Source organism: Aptenodytes patagonicus, chromosome 7, assembly GCF_965638725.1.
Source record: "Aptenodytes patagonicus chromosome 7, bAptPat1.pri.cur, whole genome shotgun sequence".
In the NCBI taxonomy this organism is placed as follows: domain Eukaryota; kingdom Metazoa; phylum Chordata; class Aves; order Sphenisciformes; family Spheniscidae; genus Aptenodytes; species Aptenodytes patagonicus.
In genome coordinates, this window is record NC_134955.1 from 10362615 (window position 1) to 10384944 (window position 22330).

Sequence of the window (22330 nt, forward strand, 5' to 3'; positions counted from 1 at the left end):
TTATTACAGTTGTGTATATGCAGTCATGACAAATTTTATTTTCTACTATGCTTTGTTTGTATCCATGTTTCTTGTGAAACAGAAGCTTTAGCTTTCACAAGGGGAACACCGTAATTCTTTGTCAGTAGATACTACTGCAAGATGTCAGAAAGAAAAATGCAAGCCCTTGAACATACGACTCCTCTCAACTGTGTCTTTAAGAATCACTGCTCATTCAGCCAGCTGTCTGATTAGTAAAGACATTTTTTGTCACTTACAAACTCTAGCAGAATATTATATGTCAGCTAAGCTGTCAAGGAAATTTGCATTAATGCAGGCCAAATATTTTAAGAGGAAATAGATGTGCAAACAAGAAGAAATTCTTCTTAGAACAAGTTTAACTTATTGGATTACAGATGTTAAGCTTTATCCTAGAGACTGATCGGTTTTCTTCAGCAAGTACACTTTTGAGTGTTGTGCTCACATACAATTTTGATTGCAGTTAATAAACTATCTCAATATGAAGTCACCTTACCTGAATTACAAACAAAACATTCTGCTTACATAACTTTTCTTCTTAATAAGCAAAACTAAAATCTTTCTGCTGCTACAAAATAAAAAAGAATATTTGGTTATGTTTTGAGTCCTTATTTCCTGTTTATGAATGTCCATGAACAATTTGCTTTAATTTTTTTTTTGCCTAAAGCTCTAATTTTGTGATCTTGCCAATAAACTATTATGTCAATCTTGTGTCAGTTCTGAATTATATCACAGCAATTGCTGCTGGAAAAATATTCTGAGCAAACAAATCCCTATTGCTCATGCACTTTTTGCTGTGAGTATTTTGTATGGCTGTTTAGTAATTCTGATTTCATATTGAAATTGTGCTATGGAATTTATGTACATTTAAACCAATTGATAATTACCTTGGTGAAGTCCTAGGATTATATTTCATTGATCTAGTTCATTTATGAAACTTAGTTAATTTTAAGCAATACCTGGAAAAAACATTACACAAATTTGTAACCCAAGCGAAGCAGATGAAGAGAAAGCACACACTGATAAACTGCAATTTGTAACACTATTTAGGAATAAAAATATATGCAAGTCACTCACAGGATTAGAACAGTGTCTTAACCAACACAAGAGCTTTACATACCCTAAGGCCCACCTATAAGATGTAGAACACATAACTCGGGGAAAAAAAAATAGTCACTAAAAGCTAGTAACAGCCTCAAATACCGGTAAAGCCCAGTTACAAATACGTTTTTAGAGCATGGAAAATGTTATTACTATATGAAACCCTGACACTGATCTCACTTAGGCCTGTCTTGTTGGTCCACATTCATAAATTTCAGGGTCAGACAGATAAGAGTTGGAATATGTATGTGTAATAAAATTAATATAATCTGAGATTCACTCCCTTGGTTTTCAGTTGCCTTACTTTAAAGAATTTCCCAGAAAGGTTCTAATCACAGTATTAAGGATAATTAACTCTGTTCAGGAATATTTCAGAGAAGAATATATTAGCTGAGAATTATTCCTTTGTCTCAGGAGTCTTTGCAAAGAGACACCTTTCATCCTGAACAAGTGCCAGCTACATTAATTAAGAAAAACTTGTGAAGCACAAATGAAACTACACTGCAATATTAGGTTAAAACTGCTTCGGTAAGTACTTCAGATACTTTATCCAAACAACAATTTTCCTCTGGAAAAGTTAGGGTCTTAGACTTCTAGGTTTAAAAAAAAAGTTGCTCTTACAGTGCAATCACTCAGCTGAATTATGGCTAACCCTCCATAGATGTATTTGCATGGGAGAAAGACAATTTAGATTTTCAAAAGCACAGCTAGGATTTAAGCAATAGGCACTGATGTTTCCATTGTTTTTCAGGAAGTTAGATGTCTAACCACTTCATATTCCTTAAAATCTCCCCCTGAGCAACTAGAACTTAATGAAAGGAGGAACATTTTTTTCTCTGGAAATAACAGCTTGAAATTACCATTGAATTTGGACTGAATCATATCCACAAAGATTGACTGATTTGTCCCAATATATCCTAAAGTTTAGTAACATGATTATTCAGAACAAGTTAATTTTATCATTTTCTATTTGACTGCAATGTTGAATTGAATGCCTTCTGAAATTCGTTGGTTTTTAAATGAGAAAAGATTGCTTGTATTGGACTAAAAATATCCGTATTGCAAGATTTTAAATTGCTAAGATTTATTTCACTTCTTGTTAGCCAAACTTCACCTAATAGATCAATGTATGTATGCTGGAATATCTGAATACTCATTTTAATAAAAAGAAAAGACTAAATAAGCATAGAGAAGAAAGCTTGTTTTATTTCAATAAGAACTTGTTAAAAGAACTCTCCCAGTTAAGTTTTCTGATAAAACTCTTTCAGCTTCAAGTTAAACCAGATTACAGTCAGTTTGTTGGGAAAGGAGTTCATTTGATAGAACACCGATCACATGCAGGCAACCAAAAACTTGATTATCCAAATAATTATATTATTGATCAGCAGTTCCTTTGATCAAATGTCCTGTCTATACCTGGTTGATCAGAAATTCTGGTTTGGTTTTTTTTCTTCATGTGTTTGTTCTTAGTTGCATCTTTTGGAGTCAGATGAATCCAAATATTTTAGCTTGTGCCTTTTGACTCTGTAACTCCAATGACGTATCTGGACACATGCACTGATCTGCGTTAGCTACTGATGTCTCCCATCGTTGGCTAATTTAGCTATTTGATTTTGTGTAATATTTAGAAATCCAAATGGTAACTTAATAAACACAAGAAGGAAAAAACAAGTATTATTTCATTACTTGTTTCACATATGAACAGACAAAACCACCACTATTATTTCTGTATTTCACATGTCTTAATTTTTTGGTAAGTTTTTTCAGCGTCAGAATTTTAGAGGGTAAGGCACAACTATTTATGCCAGAAAAAACAAGTGACATGCCTGCAATTTTGTACTGTCAGAATTTGAATGAAATCATTATTGGTCTTCTAACCTTCAATACCGAACAAGAAACACACAATATGTATGTACACATTCAACACTAACTCAGATTCTTTTGGAACAATCTATGATTTCATTTAAAGTCAATAAAAAGCTTATGTTCAGTAGATCTATATTAAAAACCTGTGCAATATAAACAGAGGCATAATTTTGTTTCTTGTTTTTACTGGATAATCTACAAAGCGCAGTTATATCTTAAAGCTTTATCGATATTTTTGTATTGTGATCTAAAACATGCTACCATGTTAGTATCTTAACCCTACCAAAATAAAATTATGTTATTAGCCTATTTGAGGGTGATCAAACATTGGAATATGTTGCCCACAGAGGCTGTGGAGTATGCATCCTTGGAGAAATTTTGTCTGGGCACGGTCCTGGGCAGCCTACTCTAGGTGACCTTGCTTGAGTGGGGTGTTGAACTAGATGAGCTGGAGGGTCCCTTCCCCAACGATTCTGTGATTCTTTTAATAGCATAATCTGAAGATGAGAATTTATATTCCCATCATACAGTCTCTTGACATAAAGAGTGGGATTTTTCTTTTTGTATAACATACCTGCTTTAAAATTTAAGTAAAAAACTTAAAAAAGATCCAGCAATGACTCCATAACCAAACTGAGTCTCTTTGATAAAGCTGTCATAGAACTGATTGTAATAAAATCAGTCACAGAAAGGTTGTGCTCATCTCTCCAGTCTGTTATAATAACTGATGATGTGATCCGTTGGTAGAAAACTCTATTTCACTTGCTGTTTCTGCATTGTTTTTAACTTTGATTGCTACCAAAAAATGAACAAATGCACTAATTATGCTGATAAGCATAGGAGATTAAAAAGAAATTGAAAGTCAGTGAAGTAAAAGGGATTCAAACATGATAACTTGGTCAAACATTGATGAATACGTCAGAATATCTGTAAGATGTGCCGTGAGCAAGATATTCAGAGAGCCTGTGTGCCCACGGCCTTACTGCAAACCACAGCGGGGGTACCTGAGTTGTTACAACTGCATGGAAGTAATAGCAGGGTCTTTCAAGTCCTCTAACAATTAAGTTACAGTCTCAACAGACAAAAAAAAAAAAAAAAAAAAAAAAAAAATCACATAAAGCTCTCTAGCCCTGAGAACGTCTAATCTGGGGCCGCCCTAAAAATCTGTCTTCTTATTTTGTGTCTGTCAAAAGGCCTCCTTTACTGGTGCATGAAAGCACATTGCAGAGGATGTGCTTATAAAAATTAACTGTATTTATATGCCATTGCATTGATTGGTTCCTTTAACATATTTTAAAAGTACATGTTTTTAACAAAAAATTTGGACTTACTTTCTGTGGAACACATTATCCATTATTAACATGCTATAATACTGTCCAGTATTCTGATATGCTGGAATTTGGGAGCTCAGGTCACACTGCAGCCATGATCAAGAAGCTATAGCTATGAAGTTTTTACTTGGATTCATATCAACACCTCAGGACACTCACCTGTCATCATGGTTGCACCAGCAAAGAGATCAATGCAAGTACCTATGGCACAGGGGCCTGCCTTGTGTTCATGAGATTCTCCATTGCAGAGCATCAAGAGCTCATATCAATCCAGAGTGGGTACACAGAGTAGATATATTAGTTAGCTACTGACAGAACTGGCCAAATGCTAAAAGTGAGCACAGATGATCATCAAAAACATGGCAAAATGTGCGCACTAAATTTATATGTTGCAATGCTACTGAGAAAAACTGTTCCTTCTGAAATACTCGGCACCATTCCTCACTGTTCCCAACATCCATGCCTACCTGTAAACTGCTCAGTGTTGCCTACAGTGCTTGCCTACACTTTGATTCACAGTTGCAGTTTAGACTTGCATCAGATACTGCTCTGGAAAATACATTGCACTAATTCTGGTGAAAGCAGAGGGAATTGAGAAGCAGCTAGATTTTCGAAGAACACTTTCTGTGCTGCAGATCTCTGATTTTTGTAAGGACAAGCAAGTGAAGACTTACCCTGCTCTTATTACAAAGCAGAGGAAATCACTGGCATCAGATGAGTACTGCTACCACATGGGAATCCAGGTAAACAGGCTTAGAAAAACTGAGACGTCTGGAAAGACAGAGTAAAAATTATACAGAAAATACAGTATCTAACAGTACAAATGGCTAATGTAAAAGCAGCTCCAGGATGCAGCCAAAAATCTCTTCACTTGGGACTGCACTCACCCCAGCTATTCACACTGGATCTGCCCAGTTCCTGAAAATAGCCAGCCAGGCGTGCAGTATCTGAAAATTACTGTCTAATGAAAGGCAACAGTTTAGGGCACTGCCCTTTAGCCCCACTGTCTTTCATAGAAGTAAGACAGATACATGACTGTCCCTTTTCCACCCACAGAAACAAAAATTTCACACAAAAATTGTTTGTAAGGAGTCAGAAAGAAGTAAAATCAAGATGATGAAAAATAATCCCTTCTTACTCTGCGATTTGGCAAGTTACCTGAACTGTTTATTATCCGGCTGCTCTGAAAGTAAGCTGTGAGATAAGGGTTCTCAGTGTTACTTTATTAAATGCAGAGGTATATTATTAAAACCCTTCAAACTCTCCAAATGAAAAGTAGTTCATATTGCTCCTGTGTATTTCTTCTCACGATGTCAGTTCTCTAGATGACTGTGTCCTCTGCTAAAGTCATCCTCAAGGTAGGGGACTGTTGATCTACCTGTCAAGTTGTTCCTCACCTTCACATATCCTTAGCATTGGGCAGTCTCCAGTTCTCATCTTGTAATCTTTTGGCTGGTTCTGACAACTCCCAGTTTCTCATTTCTTTCAATGCTGGATCATTTACTTGAATCGGTTCTTTGAAAAAGAAAAGACCTTTTTGCAGACTTCTGATATATTTCTTCCTCCTCCTCCAGGGAATCCAAGACAAATTGCTTTATTCTGAAGGTCGTCTTTCACTAGCGCATCCCAGGTCCTCTGCTTTTTAATCAAATGGAGAGACTGTGCTCTGCCTCCACTGCCAGACTTGTTTACCAGTAAATATTCCAAAAATATCAAGAACCACCATTCTACTTCCTCCCAAATTGCCTTTTATGCATGGGAAGAATTTCTTTAATTAATTTCAGCTCTGAAACTCTTTGCTATAATTCCAAACAGCTGCTGTGGTGTCCCCACTGTTAATGAGCTTTGTCTTCATACGACTGGGAGAAGGACAGAAAGGGCCGTGCTGGCTAAAATTGTTTTAAATTGGTTTTCAGCATGCAAAATAAACTGGACAGCTCCTGCGTGAAACTGATTGTAGTGTCACTCCCCCCTCTGCAGAAATATAATCTGTCTGGCTGGTAAGAATGAGACTCACAACAGGGGCAGAAGGTATTGACTTTTCCACTTTTTTGAAAAAAAAAAATTTTTTTTTTTTTCAAATTGACTGAGGCTGTTTCATCTGAATTGTCATTCTTAAATAATTGTCCTAGTAGGAGCAGTACATTTCAACCTCATGCCATCCTTTGGAAATTTAGGCTAGCTGTTAGCTAGAGAGATGCAGCCTGACATTCTGAACCTACACACAGTGTGAAAAATTGCTTTGATAAGGTTGTGTTTATAATTTGAGGCAGTAAAATAGAATTCTTACTAATTGTGTTTAAAGCATGATGTATTGTGTAATCCACAGAGAAACTCATTCCAAAAACACTGTAACCATAAAAACAGCTGTTCCACTGAGTCATTTTCCTAATGTGCAACTTAAAACAAAGCAAAACAGAGAAAAAGCCTCTCCCGGTTTTAACTGATTTGTGCTGAAATGATTATAGAGCAGGATAATGCTAGGAATGTGGGGAAAAACAACAGAAGACTCATCTCCACATTCCTTTTATACCAGAAGTTTGGAAACAGAAAAAAGAGCCTTTGGAGTTAAAACCAAGAAAAACTTCAGTTTTGAAGAGAAATTGGTACCTAAACTAAATGATGAACAGCAAGACATGTATTGATAGTCAAAAATCATTTGCAAAGATAAGAATGAGTCAAAGATTAGAAGGAATGGAATTAAAGTGATGAAACGAGATACTTCAGTTAAATACCTACAAAAAAAAATTCTTGCCACGTATGTGCATGTGTGCATATGTTCATGGTTGTTGTATAAGTATAATACAGCCTCTGGAAGAGAAGATAGTAAGATCTGGTAAAGGAGGTGGAGGAAACGGCACTACATAAAAGGAAAATAACATGTACTGCAGGCACTACTCTTTCATCAGTAGAAAACTGAGTGAACAAGTGAACAGCCCTTTTCATATTTAGGATGACCCGTCATAAACTAAGTTCTATAAGAATGAGCCTTATACTGAATTCCAAACAAGGTTATTTTTTTTTTCTTGGGGAAAAAAAAAATAGAACATTTAATATGTTTCTATTCTATGATTGTTGCAGGGACCAGAATTTAATTTTTGTAGATCTGCAATCCAGAGATATTTACTTCCCATATTGTATGCCTTGGAGATGCAGAGCTCCAAAAAGCACAAAGATGTGACATGCATGTGTTTTTCTTGTTTGCAGATGTCTCAATAAGCTTGCTCTCCCTAGTTGTCACAGCCTGTGGTCTTGCTCTGTTTGGTGTCTCTCTGTTCGTGTCCTGGAAGCTTTGTTGGATCCCTTGGCGAGAGCGTGGTCTGCCATTTGGGAACAAAGACAACAAACAAGAATCACTGAACTACACAGATACAGAGACCAATGACCATGACTACAGTGAGGATTATCTGGGACAGCCTACAGCCTATCCAGAGTCCTCCATGAAGATCAGCCACACCTCCCCTGATATTCCGTTAGATGCTCAGGCGGGAATGAAGGAGAACTGCATACACAATGTGCGAATGCATCGTCAGATCACTGAACCAACCTCTTCTGCTCGGTCAGTAACTCCAATTTCTCTCTGCTATTAATGAATACAGATACAGTCAGAAGAGCACAGCTTGATTATCCAGTACACTGATCTATTAAAAATGCATAATTTACTTTCCACATTCTTTTTTTAAAAAATTACACAAAAGTTATTCTTTGAGGTGCACAAACCTCTTAGGTTAAAAGGACAGGATCACAATGCTACTATCCACTCTTCTATCAACTACTGTCTCGTTTGTGCCTCTCCCTCAGAAGCTGGACAACACAGAGCACTGTGTGTCCTGTAAAGCACCAGAACAGCCTAGATTTAGCTTGTAAAGCATACTCATTTGCACTTAGCACTGATGCTGAACACTCAGTAATATCTTCTCAAAGATTTTTAAAACAGCCAAAGAAGAAAAGTAGGGCAAGCTAATGAAACACTTGCAAGAGTTAGATATAGGATTAAAAATCATAGATTTTAGCCGCAATCATGACGGGGGGGGGGGGGGGGGGGGGGGGAAGTGACTAAACAAGAATCAGTGAGGTCTCCAGGGGAACTGGAGAACCAGTACAGGAGGGAAGAGGAAAGAGGGAGGGTGAGAGTATGTGCAGGGGCAGGTGATAAAAGGATTATGTTTCACACAGTAATAGAAAGGATCAGCATGTGAAGACCCAGTAAATTTCTGAGTCAAAGCAGATGCACTTCAGGTGGAGAAGATACAGCACTAGCCCAATTGCTCTTTGCTAGCCTCCTTTGTGGCCATCTGGGAGAGCAAGTTTAGCCAAGGCACACCTGAACGTGGGTAAGATGACAGCAGCTAGCAGCCAGTTCAGTAATTGCCAGTTGTCCAAAACATGCCTCAGAAAGAATTTGAAAAGTCCCCAGAACATTATTAATGCTATGCTGCAAAAGCTCCAGGTGCCCTTCCTCTTTAGCATAAGAATGGCTTGGACTTACACTGTTGTAGGAATCTATGGGGAGGTCAAAGCCATAATTATGGCTACCAAAGCTTGCACCCTACCACATGCAAGGTTGAATTCCAACTAAGGACTAATAGCCCAGAAGTACAGTGCAGGGCTGGTGCTGCTGTGTTTTCAAACTGCTGGGAAATAAGCACGTCATGAGATTCATTAACAACAGAATATTAATATCCGACATCTAACACTAAGACCTCTCACGTGTGTCTTCGATATTGTGAAAGTATTGAGTCAGATACAGGCTTTCTCTGCTACAACAGGGCAGCCATTCTGATACTTAATCAAATGACAAATGCACGGGATCACCACGGCATAGTCATCTCACAAGAAGCAGCAGCAATCCCAATCCGTAAAAGAACGTGCCTCAGCATCCTGAGTGCATGGACAATGTCTTCGCTCCTGTGAATCCTATCCGTCTTCTGGCAACTGTTCCCAGCCTGGCTCTCTCCAGGAGGTGTTATAGTGGCTCTGTCCACAAGGGCATGACTTGTCCCGGTCCCACCCCTGCCCTATACCGTCTGCTGATACAGGCTTTGCTCTTTACTCTTCTCTTTCATTGCCTCTCAGTTTTGCCCAGGTCTTCTCCAAAAGACTCTTTCACTGAGCAAGAGGGGCCCATCTTCCTTGTACTGCGTCCTTTGCTCACCTTTGCCTCTGCTGTTTTCTGGCATAAGTGGGTAGCCAGCTGTGGCTTTCCTATGTGGCCACAGAGACCAGGCTCCTGCCCCTGCTACAATCCTTGTTAAGGTGGCTCTCCAGTGCCCTCCTTTTTATTCCTCCCCAGGATATTCTGCACCTCCCACTGTGATGAGGAACTTAAGGGTTGAGCAATATAAATCTTTTTTTGTGACATGATAGTATTTTATCATAGAAATGACTAATGTATAGCTATAAAATTATCTATGTATTATGCAACAAGAGGAAAAAAATAGGATAGTATATAAGAGGCTGTTCCTGTTTTAAGCATGCGTAAACACATATTTACAAGGAATGAATGAACAATGATAGCAGAGGAACTATTGCTGACTACATCCAACATAAACAGCTCTGGACTAATCCTGTGCTAGCATTCTCCGTGTGCTTTTTCTATGTTCAACCACAGCTCATGGTACTCGAATACACTGAATGATTGCTGCATATGAATAGGACAAAAAAGTGGAAACCAACTCATATAAGATTAGGATTTTATCTAATCCAACTTTCACATCCCACTACCCTAACAGGGTTTGCAAATTTTATTTCTGTTATCATCTCATGAAGTGGAAATTTCAATCACAATAACTGAGTGACTCCAAGTAATAAATTTCACTGGACCGAAGCTAAAAGCAACTTTCTCTCCTCGGAGTAATGAAACTAAAGGAGCTTTTCAGCCAAAGTACCACAGAGCTTATTACATCAGGTATGAGAGAAAAAACAAAACAATTGTTGGAGTGGTCAACAAACCATTTCAGACCAGAACAGTTCACTTGTAAATGAAGTAGTTCTAGAAATCAACAAGTAATTAAAATGCAGAGATGTCAGGAAGCACCGTACTTTGTCCAGCTTTATCTCAGAACCAGAAATCAGCAAGCTCAGCTGGCATAATAGGCCAGACCCTGCTGCCATTTATATAATGTAACTCATTTCATAGGCATTAATCCAAAGGGTTCAGTTGAAAATGATAACTGATAAGAACAGCTACAGTTCTTATCGTATCACATTATACTTGCCAATAAGGCAGATCCTTTGGATTTGCAATGGCCATGAATTTGCATTTGTTACTTTCTTCAGCCAGGTTTGGAGGGGGCATACCACTAGCTTGAGACATAGGAACAGAAAATTATGTGATGTTAGCAGTCTAACGCTGAAGGTGAGTTCTCACAACTGTTGAGTATCATGCTTTATCACTTTATGTGAGTAAAAATCTGACCCTGGCGTACATTACAGAAACATGTCAAATGAGAACAGGATCGTTAGTGTGTGCGTGCACAGATTCTTGTAATCTTCAACACAATCTATTTCAATTCTTTCCTTTTCACTTAAGGCATAATTCAATCCGAAGACAGCTCAACCTATCCAACCCTGACTTCAACATCCAGCAGGTTCAGAAACAGGAGCAACTGACAGGGATTGGCCGCATTAAGCCAGAGCTATATAAACAAAGATCAGTGGACACAGACGATGGCCGGAGGAGTAATAGCAAGGCATGTGGAAAACTGAACTTTATTCTGAAATATGATTGTGATTTAGAGCAGCTGATAGTGAAGATACACAAGGCCATCAACCTGCCAGCAAAGGACTTCTCTGGAACTTCAGATCCGTATGTGAAGATATATCTGCTTCCTGATAGGAAAACAAAACACCAGACTAAAGTGCACAGAAAGACCCTAAATCCAGTATTTGATGAAGTTTTTTTATTTACTGTCCCATACAATGATCTGAACGCAAGGAAACTCCATTTCTCTGTGTATGACTTTGACAGATTCTCCAGGCATGACTTGATTGGCCAAGTGATAGTGGATAATTTTTTAGATTTGGCAGATTTTCCCAGGGAATGTAATATTTGGAAGGATATTGAATATGTCACCAATGTAAGTATTATAATTTTTCTTTTTGAGATTTTCTTGTTTCTGATTTTATTTCCTTAATCTGATTATAACTTAAATTGTCTGATAAATGTATGAAGGAAAATACTCTATTCTTTCTCTTTCTCCAGCTTTGACCTTAATCCAAGGAAATTGACAGTGCATTTTCAGTCCTCATTTCTCGTTCTTTGGATATATTAAAGAATGTCTTATGTAGGAGATAGTAGGTTTAGTCATCGCCCTGCTGACAGAGTAGAACAGCTGGAGAATGTTTTTCTCTTAATCTTACTTAATCTAAAACGTACTTAAGGAAATACTACTTTTCTTATTTTGCCTGTCTTTCTGTGTTTTGTATTATTTGCCACATAAATTACAGCATACGAATCAGCCAGAACTGCAGATTCAAGATTTCTTATGTAGTGATCTTCAGTCCTTCTAGAGACTATATTCTCATAAAGTGAGATAACACCACATATAATCCAGGCAAACAGAGTGCAGACAATGCTGTCCAAAACACAAGTGTCATCGGTCAGCCTACAAAAATTAAAGCTATAAAAACTATAAAGCCTATACAAACTTAAAAACATAACAACCACCTCAGCATGTGTTCCATGAAAGCAATGAAACACACTGGATTGGTTTAACCCTTTGTTTGGCATTACTTTGTTACATAGGGAAATAAGAAACTTATAAGTCTATATTTCTGTTGTCCCAAAGTCTCTGGTATCAAATTCTATGCAGGAATCCCATTAGCGATTAGGTACAAAACCACAAAAATTACTTTTGGAAAAGAAAGAGCTTTCTTCTCTTCTCAAAGCCTGAGCCAACCTCCTTGTAATGCTGTTAGAAATTAATCACTTGCATCCTATGGAGAACAGACCTTCAATGAGAATGATACATTACAGAAATCCACAAAGGTGAAGCTACTAGTGCCGAGAGTCAGTAAATATTTCATTTGCTATGTCAAGCCATACTCAAATGGAGTGCACACTTTAGAGTCAAATAAACCAAACATCATTAACAGTAAGATCAAACTGTAAGTTTGTTAGACTTCAATTCAGGAAACCATTTAAGCATATGCTTAGCCAAGTGTAAGAAGCCATTGAAAAGTAAAGGATGTTCTGAGACAAATACTGTCCTGAATTCAGACCCTCACCTTATACCTCTGTGGTCTGGTAGCATGCCCATATTACAGACCAAATGGATTAAATCCATTTTTTTGTTTGGAATTTCTTTTTGAAAAATAGTATTGTCCTTGTTTTAAGCTGATTTCTCAGTGTTCTTAGTCAGTGTTACGTATCCGTCTGTGGAACGTGCCGTGCACCCACTGCACAATCCTTTTCCACACTAGGATGGAACTGCAGCAGCAGCACTAGCAGTTCCCTTACTTAAGGTACAGGCAGGGGCATGGACACCCAGTGTCAGAGAAGGATGAACCTGGCTTTTCTATGAAAAGTTACTGCTCTTCAACTGCAAGGGAAAAGTAAGAATCTGACAGAGCAGATGACAGTTATTCCAAGTGAAAGCCTGCCTTCGTACAGCATTGTGTCCCAAGCTCAACTTTTCAGTTTTACCATCAACTGAAAGTTGAATGCACATGCACGCTGGAGTTACTTTGATATGTACTAGTCCTTTTTCCAAGCTTTAACTTAGACAAAGATTGACTCTGGTATTTTCCTTTTAATCACTTCCCCTTCCAAATTTCAAAAGCGATGCGGCATATAGTTTGTATTCAGATTTTCTGTAATCTCTGAAATTAAATTCAGGACTGAAACATGAGTCATTTAATTCCTACTAATATTAATTCCTGTGTGAAGAGTAACCCTGTTTATCCAAACAGAACACATGACCTGCCGTCTAGACTTATCACTGGGTTTTCAGCTAACAGACCTTTTCAAAGCAAATGACTCATAGCACATAGGAGACACAATCCAATTTTGGCTAATGTGAGTTCTGAGATAAGAGTATCAGATAAATGAAAGTATGGAGTACTCAGCTTACTAATTAACATTTCCAAAATTTCAAAGGTTAGAACTTACTCCATAAAGTTATGAGAAACCCTCCAAGCATCATTTAAGAAACCAAGTTTCAGTACATTTTCTTGTCTGTGTAGCTTAGATACCTCGCAGGCTGACAGCAGAAACTGAATCCTATGGGCTACTTGGTGAAGCTGCTGAAGTGAATACTCCTGTGGCTGCACTCCACACCAGGCCAGCAGGCAGCATTAGTGAACCTCTGAAATAAATTTTATCAAAATTTTGAGCACCGTTGGGCAGTTTGTGCTTGCAAACAGAAACCGTATCAACTGTAGGAGGTTTTCAATCATTTTATCTTCGAATGTCTTGTTTCAAATAATAATAATTACAAAACAGACAAATGCTGGGCAAACTTACTGAAGGAAATTCACTCAATGTAGATCAACAAAGAGTGCAGCGCAGGAGGGATAAACCAAGGAAACGTACTAGAAAAAGGGACGGTCCACACAACTACACATGACAAGTTTGTCATACTTCTGAAGAGTACATTCATTTTAATTCCTTGTGCATCTTATTACACTGCATAACCAGCAATCCCAAAGGCCTTTATTTTACATTCTCCATTTTATTATGTTCTAATCCAATTTGACACAGTAATATAAAAGAATGTATGAAATCCTTCTCTGCCCAGAAAAATGGCCTACTTCAAGTGAGCACTGCAGATTATGCCTGAAATGTCAGTTTTACTGCAAACAATGCCATTAAATTGACCTATTATGCCATGTGCTTTCTTCTGTTTTCAAATAACACTGAAAGATTTTTTTTATCCAAAACCAACAGTTTTGATTCTTTGGACTATAACATCTGCTACCATTCCAGAGTTTGAAATTATTTCATAACGCAGACACGTGTCAGCATAAAAATTTTCTACATGCTCAAAAGCAATCTGCCTCCAAACACAAATCTCCAATATCAAAATGATTGTTCTTCTAATCCCAGGTCCTCTGAGCATAAAATCTCTCTCCTGTAACACTGACACTTTTTCCAACCAGAAAAAAGCAGCAGTGGGCTGTTTAATGGAAGAAATAATTAAGTGGATCAACTTTAGATGAACATGAAATGAACTAGATAAGCTTTTTGTATATCTACTGGACAGATTACACTGGTTTCTGGCTCATCAAGAAAAAAAGATACTCTTTATTTTTAGGCTGGGGTTCATGTTTTGTTTAGTAGCCTCTAAAACATATTCAGGGTTTGGGGTGGGGTTTTTTGTTTGTTTTTGTAATGTTCACAGACTGATGGCATGTTTTGAAGAGAAAAGAGTTGTTAATATTTCCTTGGTTGCCATCTTCAAACTAAAATGTGATAAGGCAAAAATACACGGCTTTGTCACAAAATAAAATAAACAGCTGTGAAGGACAGGAAGCTGTCAGTTCATTTCAGATAAAGGAGAACCTTCTCTTTCAGAAGATGCTAAGTATCCACTTGGATAACTTGCTGTGCACCCAGAAAGCAAAATCTTTTCTCAAGAATGTCTTGCTAAACATCACCAGGCGCTATAGGGCACAGAGAAGGATTTCTGTGAACTGGAAATCTAGCTGTGGTTCATCCTGGCTGTTTGGATTCTCAAAATGCTTGGCCTTTGTCCCTTGCTAAGCAGGTGATCTTTCTAGACAAGAGGAGTATTTAAAAGTGGCCTCCACTTAGAGCAGGGGGATAATCGGAGTACGAAAGAACAATGCAAATTTCCATTCTTAACTGGGCCAGCATTTTCCAAAATGACTACTCATTTTAGGAGGCAAATTTGTGACTTTGGTCTTATAGTATATATAGCTTTTGACACTGATGCTATCTTTTCAGTTGTCAAATATAGTTATACTTGAGATCTAGGCATGGTACAATGAAAACTGTTCCTTTTCTGAATGTCTAAGCTTATATAAACACTTTTAAAAAAAAAAAATCTTATTCATAACACTCCATTGGCACCTTTCTCTCATCTCACCCCAAGGTTGAACATCCCAGACTAACCTGTTTTTGTGCATCTTTCTATAACATTCTCTTCTCAAAGAATATTTATAACAAGATTTGCAGTGACTATGCACCTAATACGCTATAAATTGTAGCTACCATATTGACTGCTACCATTTATCCTTCTCCTGTGGTTCCTTTGAGGCTCATTGCTGTATCCACCTCCTGTGAAGGAGTGAAATGAATTGAAACTCTGATAAGAGTGAAAGCAGTCAGATTCAAAACATGGTTTATTCTTTATCTGCAGACAATCAGGGTACTACAAAGGATTCAAAAGCTTACTCTGTTTTTAATATTTTGAAGTAATTTCGCTTTTGTTTCTAGCTGAGCGTCGATGAGTGTAGCATCCAGCCACCAAAGTTAAAAAACAATATATCAGGGTAAAAAAGGAGAGTGAAAATAGAGAAGAAAAATATTTCTGAAAGAACAAGAGAAAAAATTACAGAAAGAAAACCCTGGGTAATACATATAGAATTTGAGAAGTAACATGTCACAGACTTTAGAGAATGTGTATGGCTCGCTGAAAACCCGAAAGAGAGTTATGGAGAGTTCAAAGCTGTAAAGAAACACAAGCTGTATATCAAGTTGTTTACTCTGACATCCAGAAAGAGCCAGCATTTGCTAGAAGTTGCAAAGCCAAGAAATTGATTATATCTGTCTTTAAGAATCTTCAAGCTCTTTTAGGGTATATGTAGTGGTCAAGAATACAACAGTGTGTCAGATAATGCTGAATTGCTTTTGCACAGAAGCAGTAAACAAAACCGTATTTTAAAAAAATAATGAATTTAAGTTGCATGTTGGTATACATGCTAGTGTTTTGACAAAGAGAGTTAAAAAGTAGGATGGTTATAAGTATTTGAAATTCTGCATTCTAGAAATGCTAATTGTTCACTGATGTTGTTCTCAAATTTGCCCAAGAAAGAAAGATTTGAAAATTTGTATTTTTAGGCATTTACGTTGTATAACTGAGGTGCAACTGGAATCATAACATCACCAGAAGGAAGTTTTAAGTACCCTGTTTCAGAGATGTTAATGACAACCACGTATGTGTGGAAGAGAGACAAAAAGAGACTAAATTATTTCAGTGAGTTGTTTATGGAAAGCAGAATAAAAGTCTAAAATTTTGAAACCTGACCAAACCTACCAGATTTTCTGCAGTTCAAAACTATTCAGTCCTCAAACTGAAAAAAACTTCCTCAAAGGTTGCATTGCTCAGGACCACTCCTGCTAAGAGGCTGTGAGCCATTTAATGTGTGCCAAATGCACATGCATAGGCGCAGGTCATAATCCTTGGGGCTTACACCCTCAAAACTTGAGGAAAATAAACTTCCTTCTTTGAAAGAAGTAGCTAAATACTGTCCCTAATTCATGGAGAGTGGAACAGACTCAGACAAAAAGGATGTGACTTGCTTAAGACATGACGCTACTTAATAGCAGAAATGAGACCGGGTCCAGAATCTGCAGATTCCTGGCACCAGCCTTAATCCACTCTATGTAGCAATGCTTATCTTCTTCGACAGTGTACAAATAGTGTAGCTGGCAGTAAGTCAACTAAGTCCACCTACTCCACTTTAAAAATGTTTAGCTTGTCAAGATGTTTTAGCCAGTATTTCTAAAATTCCTCTTTTGGCAAGTTGCTGGGTTTAGAAAAGCGATGGCATTGAGCAAGAGCTCAGAAAAGCATTTAAAATGTTTATAATGGTTAACAAAAATTCTTGAGTCAACAGTTTGAGAAGGAACAGAAACAAACCAAATCTCTGGCTCTACATATGAATTCAAATCCAAACCATCAATGTTAAGTGCTGTATCTATTTTTTAGGGCTGTAGCAGTAAACAGAAAACACTAGCTGATTTTTTTTGTAATACAGAAAACATATCCGGTATTAACCTGACGTTCCATTTGTTTGAAACGGGTAGGCTTTGGCATCATGGAGGCAATCAGTTGGTGATGTGGACATGTACCTATTTAACTGATTTGCAAATGCAAGTGTCTCTAGAAGAGATAGATTTGCAAACCCATGTATCTTGCCCACGTTAAAGCATGCCATAAGTTTAAGGAGCAACAACAACTATTTCATGACTAGACAAATTAAGGCAGTAAACACAAGAGGTAAGATTCACCTCACTTAAATTTTAGATTTATTAGAAAAACCAAAAAACACAACCAAACCCAGAGGTACTCAAAAAAAATACAGAAAGCATAATTACCTTCAGGAGGCAGATCAGTGGGTATTCATCTTCTAAGTCACAAAGGTCACTCTTTGTTTCATGATTTTTTCTGACTGTTCTTACTTAATCAAATGTACAGAAAAAATAAAAGTCCATGTGTAATGAATCATTTCATAGCCAAAAGATGCTGAAAAGGCATAGATCTTTAATCCTTCAGATTTCTAAGGTTCACCATAGTAAGGATGAAAAAGAAATTAAGTAACCTTCAGCATCAGCACAACAGGTATAGTAATCATCATACATTGGAGAACGGCTGCAGCCAGTGCTTTTCCTACAGTTTTTACATTTTTTAATAACTACATATTTAAATGGGTTCACTGTAAAAACTGGGCTTTTCCTTTTGTCTTTTTATGTTTCTTTTTTAATCTAATGATTTTGCTAATTACTTTGTAGGAGAAGATTTGTCAGAAAATATGTTTAAATTATTAGGAGACAGCACTCAGCATGGCTAAACAAAGGACAGATACAGTTACATACAATTATAAAATTCTGTTTGGAGCAACTGGGTAACTGTGAGAATAATATTCAATAAAACCTGGGAGGGGCCTGAAGTAAAAAAAAGTCAAATGCCTTGAAGAGCACTGAAGTTTGAGATGCAGCTAGGCTGGTCCCAAATCAGTGGTACAAGCACTCCAAGCTCGGCTCTAAAAATAACAGTGACTATTCAGTGCAAGTGATTACCTAACAGCCTTGTAGCTCCGTGCAGGCAGGGTCAGAAACAGGATGAATCTTGTCACATCACTGAAGCCTCAGCTAACATTTATTGGGGTTTTGGGACTAGTTTAAGAAAATGATAATTCAGAGAATTGTGTATATGTGTATACAGATACAAGTTTACAGAACCCAGGAGTACGGCTATCAGAGTTTCCAAATGAGCTTTTTCAGTCTGGATATTTCTCTACAAAAAACATACATACAAACAGACAAACAAATGAAACAAAGCTAAAACTAAAGCAGACACAAAAAGAAAAACATGTAGCAGAAACGGGACCATTTCAGTTAAAGAATTTAAAAGAAAAAAAAAATTTTTGAAGTCAGTATTTTGAGAAGACTGACATTTCCAAATAAAATGTTTTAATTTCTCATTTGGAATGCCCTTCTATTGCAATATTTTCAAATATTTTGAAAGTTGAAATAGTAACAAACTACTCTGGTTTTTATCAAAGCAAAATGTTTCAAGTCAAGTGAGGGATATTCTGCTTCAAAATGGAAATAACTCAAAATTCCTTACGAAATTAAAATCCTGGTTTCCACATGGGTTCTCCCCCCACCCATCAATGCTGCATATTCTTGAGCACCCAATTCTGTCTTTGTATTATGCATGTTTCCCCAGAGTACCAGCCCCAGACAGCAATAGTGCATGAAGAACACTTTCCTCCACACATTAGCCACATGCTAAAAAAGGTTAGACGCAGTCCTACATTCCTGTTTTTCTAGATTACTGGAAGTCTGTAACTGTCCCTCTGCTACCCATCCCCCTTCCCCTGTCTTCTCACCTTCCTCTGCCAATTCTATTTTTCCAGTAGTCTCTCTAAAGAAGACTCTCAGAGATAGCCTTCAGTGAAACAGCTCACAACAACATACACACTGCACATAAAGCAAAGCCAAAATGTGATCCCGGTCAGCCAAGCCTGTACTTCAATTATACCATCCAAAATTGTTAGTGAGAGCCGCAAACACACAAAAAATTGCTCTAGTATTTTCGATTCATAGGCAGCAGTTCTTCAAGATGAGCAAAGAGCACTCGCACAGCATTAAGGCTAAAATAGCTGTATTAAGGTGATCTTGGCTGTAACCATTCTGCACATAATTCGAGATTAGACTGTGCCATAGCCTTTTTTTCTACAGGGTTATATAACTTTCAATTTAAACATGTATTTAGCCAGGCAGGGAAAAAAATCGCTTCAAACACACATTTAATTATTGAACAGTTTTGGGAATGCTTACTTTGTCTTTTTTTCTAGCAGAGGTCACAGAAAGCATTTCAATAGCTTAGGGATTCATCAAAATTTCTGAAAAACCCTACTTTTTAAATTTAGTTTCAATATTTGGAGCCAAACTTGAAAGTATTCTTCCCTCTGAACATACTGTGCTTATGTGAAAAGCCTCAAGCCATTTTTAGTCTTTAATCCCCACAAGATATCACAACCATCAGGCATCCTTCGCCACCAAACAGGGTATTTGATGAGAGTTTTACAGTTTTCTTCTGTGTACAGTCTGTTTGCCCAGTTCTCATGTTATTTTCCCATGGTCTTATATTTAAGCAGTAAATGGACTTTTTTGTTATTGTGTATTATTTACTTAGGGATTAACTGTAACCGTGCTCCAAACTCTTACCAAGACATACTGGATATTTGTGCAGGGGATAGCCTAGCTACTTGGGAAGCACCTCCTGCACACCGTACCTGACAGGCTGGCATCCTAACACAACCTAAAACGTCTGCTTGCTGGGGTACAGTCTTGACTTCATCATCTCTAGTACACCTGTGTCCCAGGTAAATAGGTAGAAAAGAAAGTGCCACTATACACAGGCTCTGCTTCTCACCAAAAGATTTCTCTGTCCCCTTTCAAACTCTCATCAGAGGACGTAACATGTCTCACACTTCAACCATTCAGGGTTCCAGGATCTTTCCAGAGTACTGTTACTGAGGACAAAACACCATTGTCTGTACAGAAAGAAGGAATTACCGGACCATAACTGTAGTGCTTCGGAGGCATGTTTCTTGTGCTTACAGGCTAAATTATAGAGCTTGCCAAAATTAAGATAGGGCTATACCATTTGCTAAATAATCACACGAGGGCTCTCTTCAGACCTCCCCACTGCCTATGTGGGTGGAAAACATTAGAAGTTGCAGATGAAGTTTGAGCTGACTGGTGGAGGACATATTGCGGGAACAATATGTCCTATATATGTATCTATAGCATTTCTAGCTTTTCTCCTGAAAGTCTAGGAGACTTTTAGCAGCTGATCATGTAGTTTGAAAGACATAAAAGATGAAACAACTGAACTGACATAAATGAGAGTAGAAACTTTAAAAGACACACAATACATTTTGCTAAGCTTTGGTTATATGGTCAGCAAGTATAATAACAGATATTATACAGGCCCTAACTGTCCCTGGGAGGCCTCAGAGACGTACATGACAGCTTTTCTCTCTTCAATCCCCGGCCCTTCGGAGCATGAGGGCCACTCCCGAGGCTCCGTAGAGAACCTTGCTCAGATTATTGCAGAAAGATACATAGCTACGTTCTTCCATTCTTTCACTTTGTAAAAAACAGATTACTTGGCAGCCAAACTATCTGAGGGAAGAGGGACAGAAAGGCATCATTCTTTCATGGCAATTGAGCTATTTTTCTGAGAGCGGAGCTAAAGAAACAATGGCAAAACTGAGGGACTTATAACCTGACTAAAAGCTTTTTTATCAAGATTTATTAGTTCCAAGTTTATTACCTTTTTACAGTGGAGATCTTAATTTTAACTCACTATTTTATTTAATTTCTCCTCATGCATATACATTTCTCTAAACGTTCAGAAAGATATATGTGTAACAGGAACAAAGGATAAAGTATAGTGTTTCCTGAAAAAATCCAACAGGCCACTGCAACATCACTTTGTGCTTGCCTGGGTAGGATTAAATGACAAACACATGCAAACCACCAGTCCTCACAAACACTGAAAGGCAATTTGCAATGCCCACTCAAATTCTAGAATTACGGATATAATAACTTCTGTAGTTAGTCCCACTGAAGTCACTGGAAGTGTTCACATGGGTAAATGAAGCATACAGTCGTTTGCAGTGTCTGAGCCTTCCTATGGCTCCCTAGCAGACAATTAGAATGAGAATTTCACACCATGTACTTTGGTGAAGTGACAGGCTCAAATGACGAGACTGCATTAACAACGTACGTGGTATCATGACATTTGAGATTTGTATAGCTGCATGTTTCTGGCACTTTGTTGCTTGATTAAACACCTTGCTCTATTTACTCAAGAAAACAGTAGTCACAAACTACAGCTTACCTTACTGAGTGCTTAATCATTCACTACTCCTTTCATCAGACAAACTCAAAATTAAAGCTACATACACCATCTGGAAGAAGATGTCTGGCTAGTGATGGCATCTTGCTTGTGATGGGCAGAGAAGCAGAAAACAACTGACAGCTGGAGGTTTTCACAGTTGATTGTATGAACTATTGGGATAAAATTCTCCACTCAGATTCTTGGGCCAAATCTGGTATCTTAAAAATAGCGGTTTATCACAACATCAGAAAACGTAACCTTGCTTGTCAGGCAACCAATTACTAACAGCACAGTGTGAGTGGCTGAAATTCACTGCTCCTCCTACCTAACATTGCCTCTTCCATTTCCTGCAGTAAAATTATTTTAGAAGGAGCAATGAATAGGAGATTACCAATATCATGCAATATCTAATATTTTCTATTCATATAGAACCTGCTACCCAAACACCATGAAAGTTAACACAGAAGAGTAAAAGAACAATTCCCACACTGTATTTTGTATATATGTTTTCAGAATTCATAGAACTCTTTACATGCTTTCTTTTTAAAAGCATGGTGGGGTTTTAGAAAGATTTTTAAAAGCCAGCTGTGGTTTAATCAACCATCTGATCTACATTACGATAACTCTTCTGAAGAAGCCCAACAATAAAATAAATATGTATACAGTAAAGGGAAACAAAAGTGTGTA

At 37.6% G+C, this 22330-nt stretch overlaps 1 protein-coding gene across 4 annotated transcripts in view; it reads left to right on the forward strand.

Moving 5' to 3' along the window:
- LOC143163145 (synaptotagmin-9) overlaps positions 1–22330 on the forward strand; it is a 72282-nt gene that overhangs the window by 25760 nt on the left and 24192 nt on the right. For all 4 annotated transcript variants that reach the window (XM_076343927.1, XM_076343928.1, XM_076343926.1 and 1 more), the window contains exons 2-3: positions 7524–7875; positions 10849–11395. In XM_076343927.1, the coding sequence (XP_076200042.1) occupies positions 7524–7875; positions 10849–11395 (899 nt within the window). The remainder of the gene's footprint in view (positions 1–7523; positions 7876–10848; positions 11396–22330) is intronic.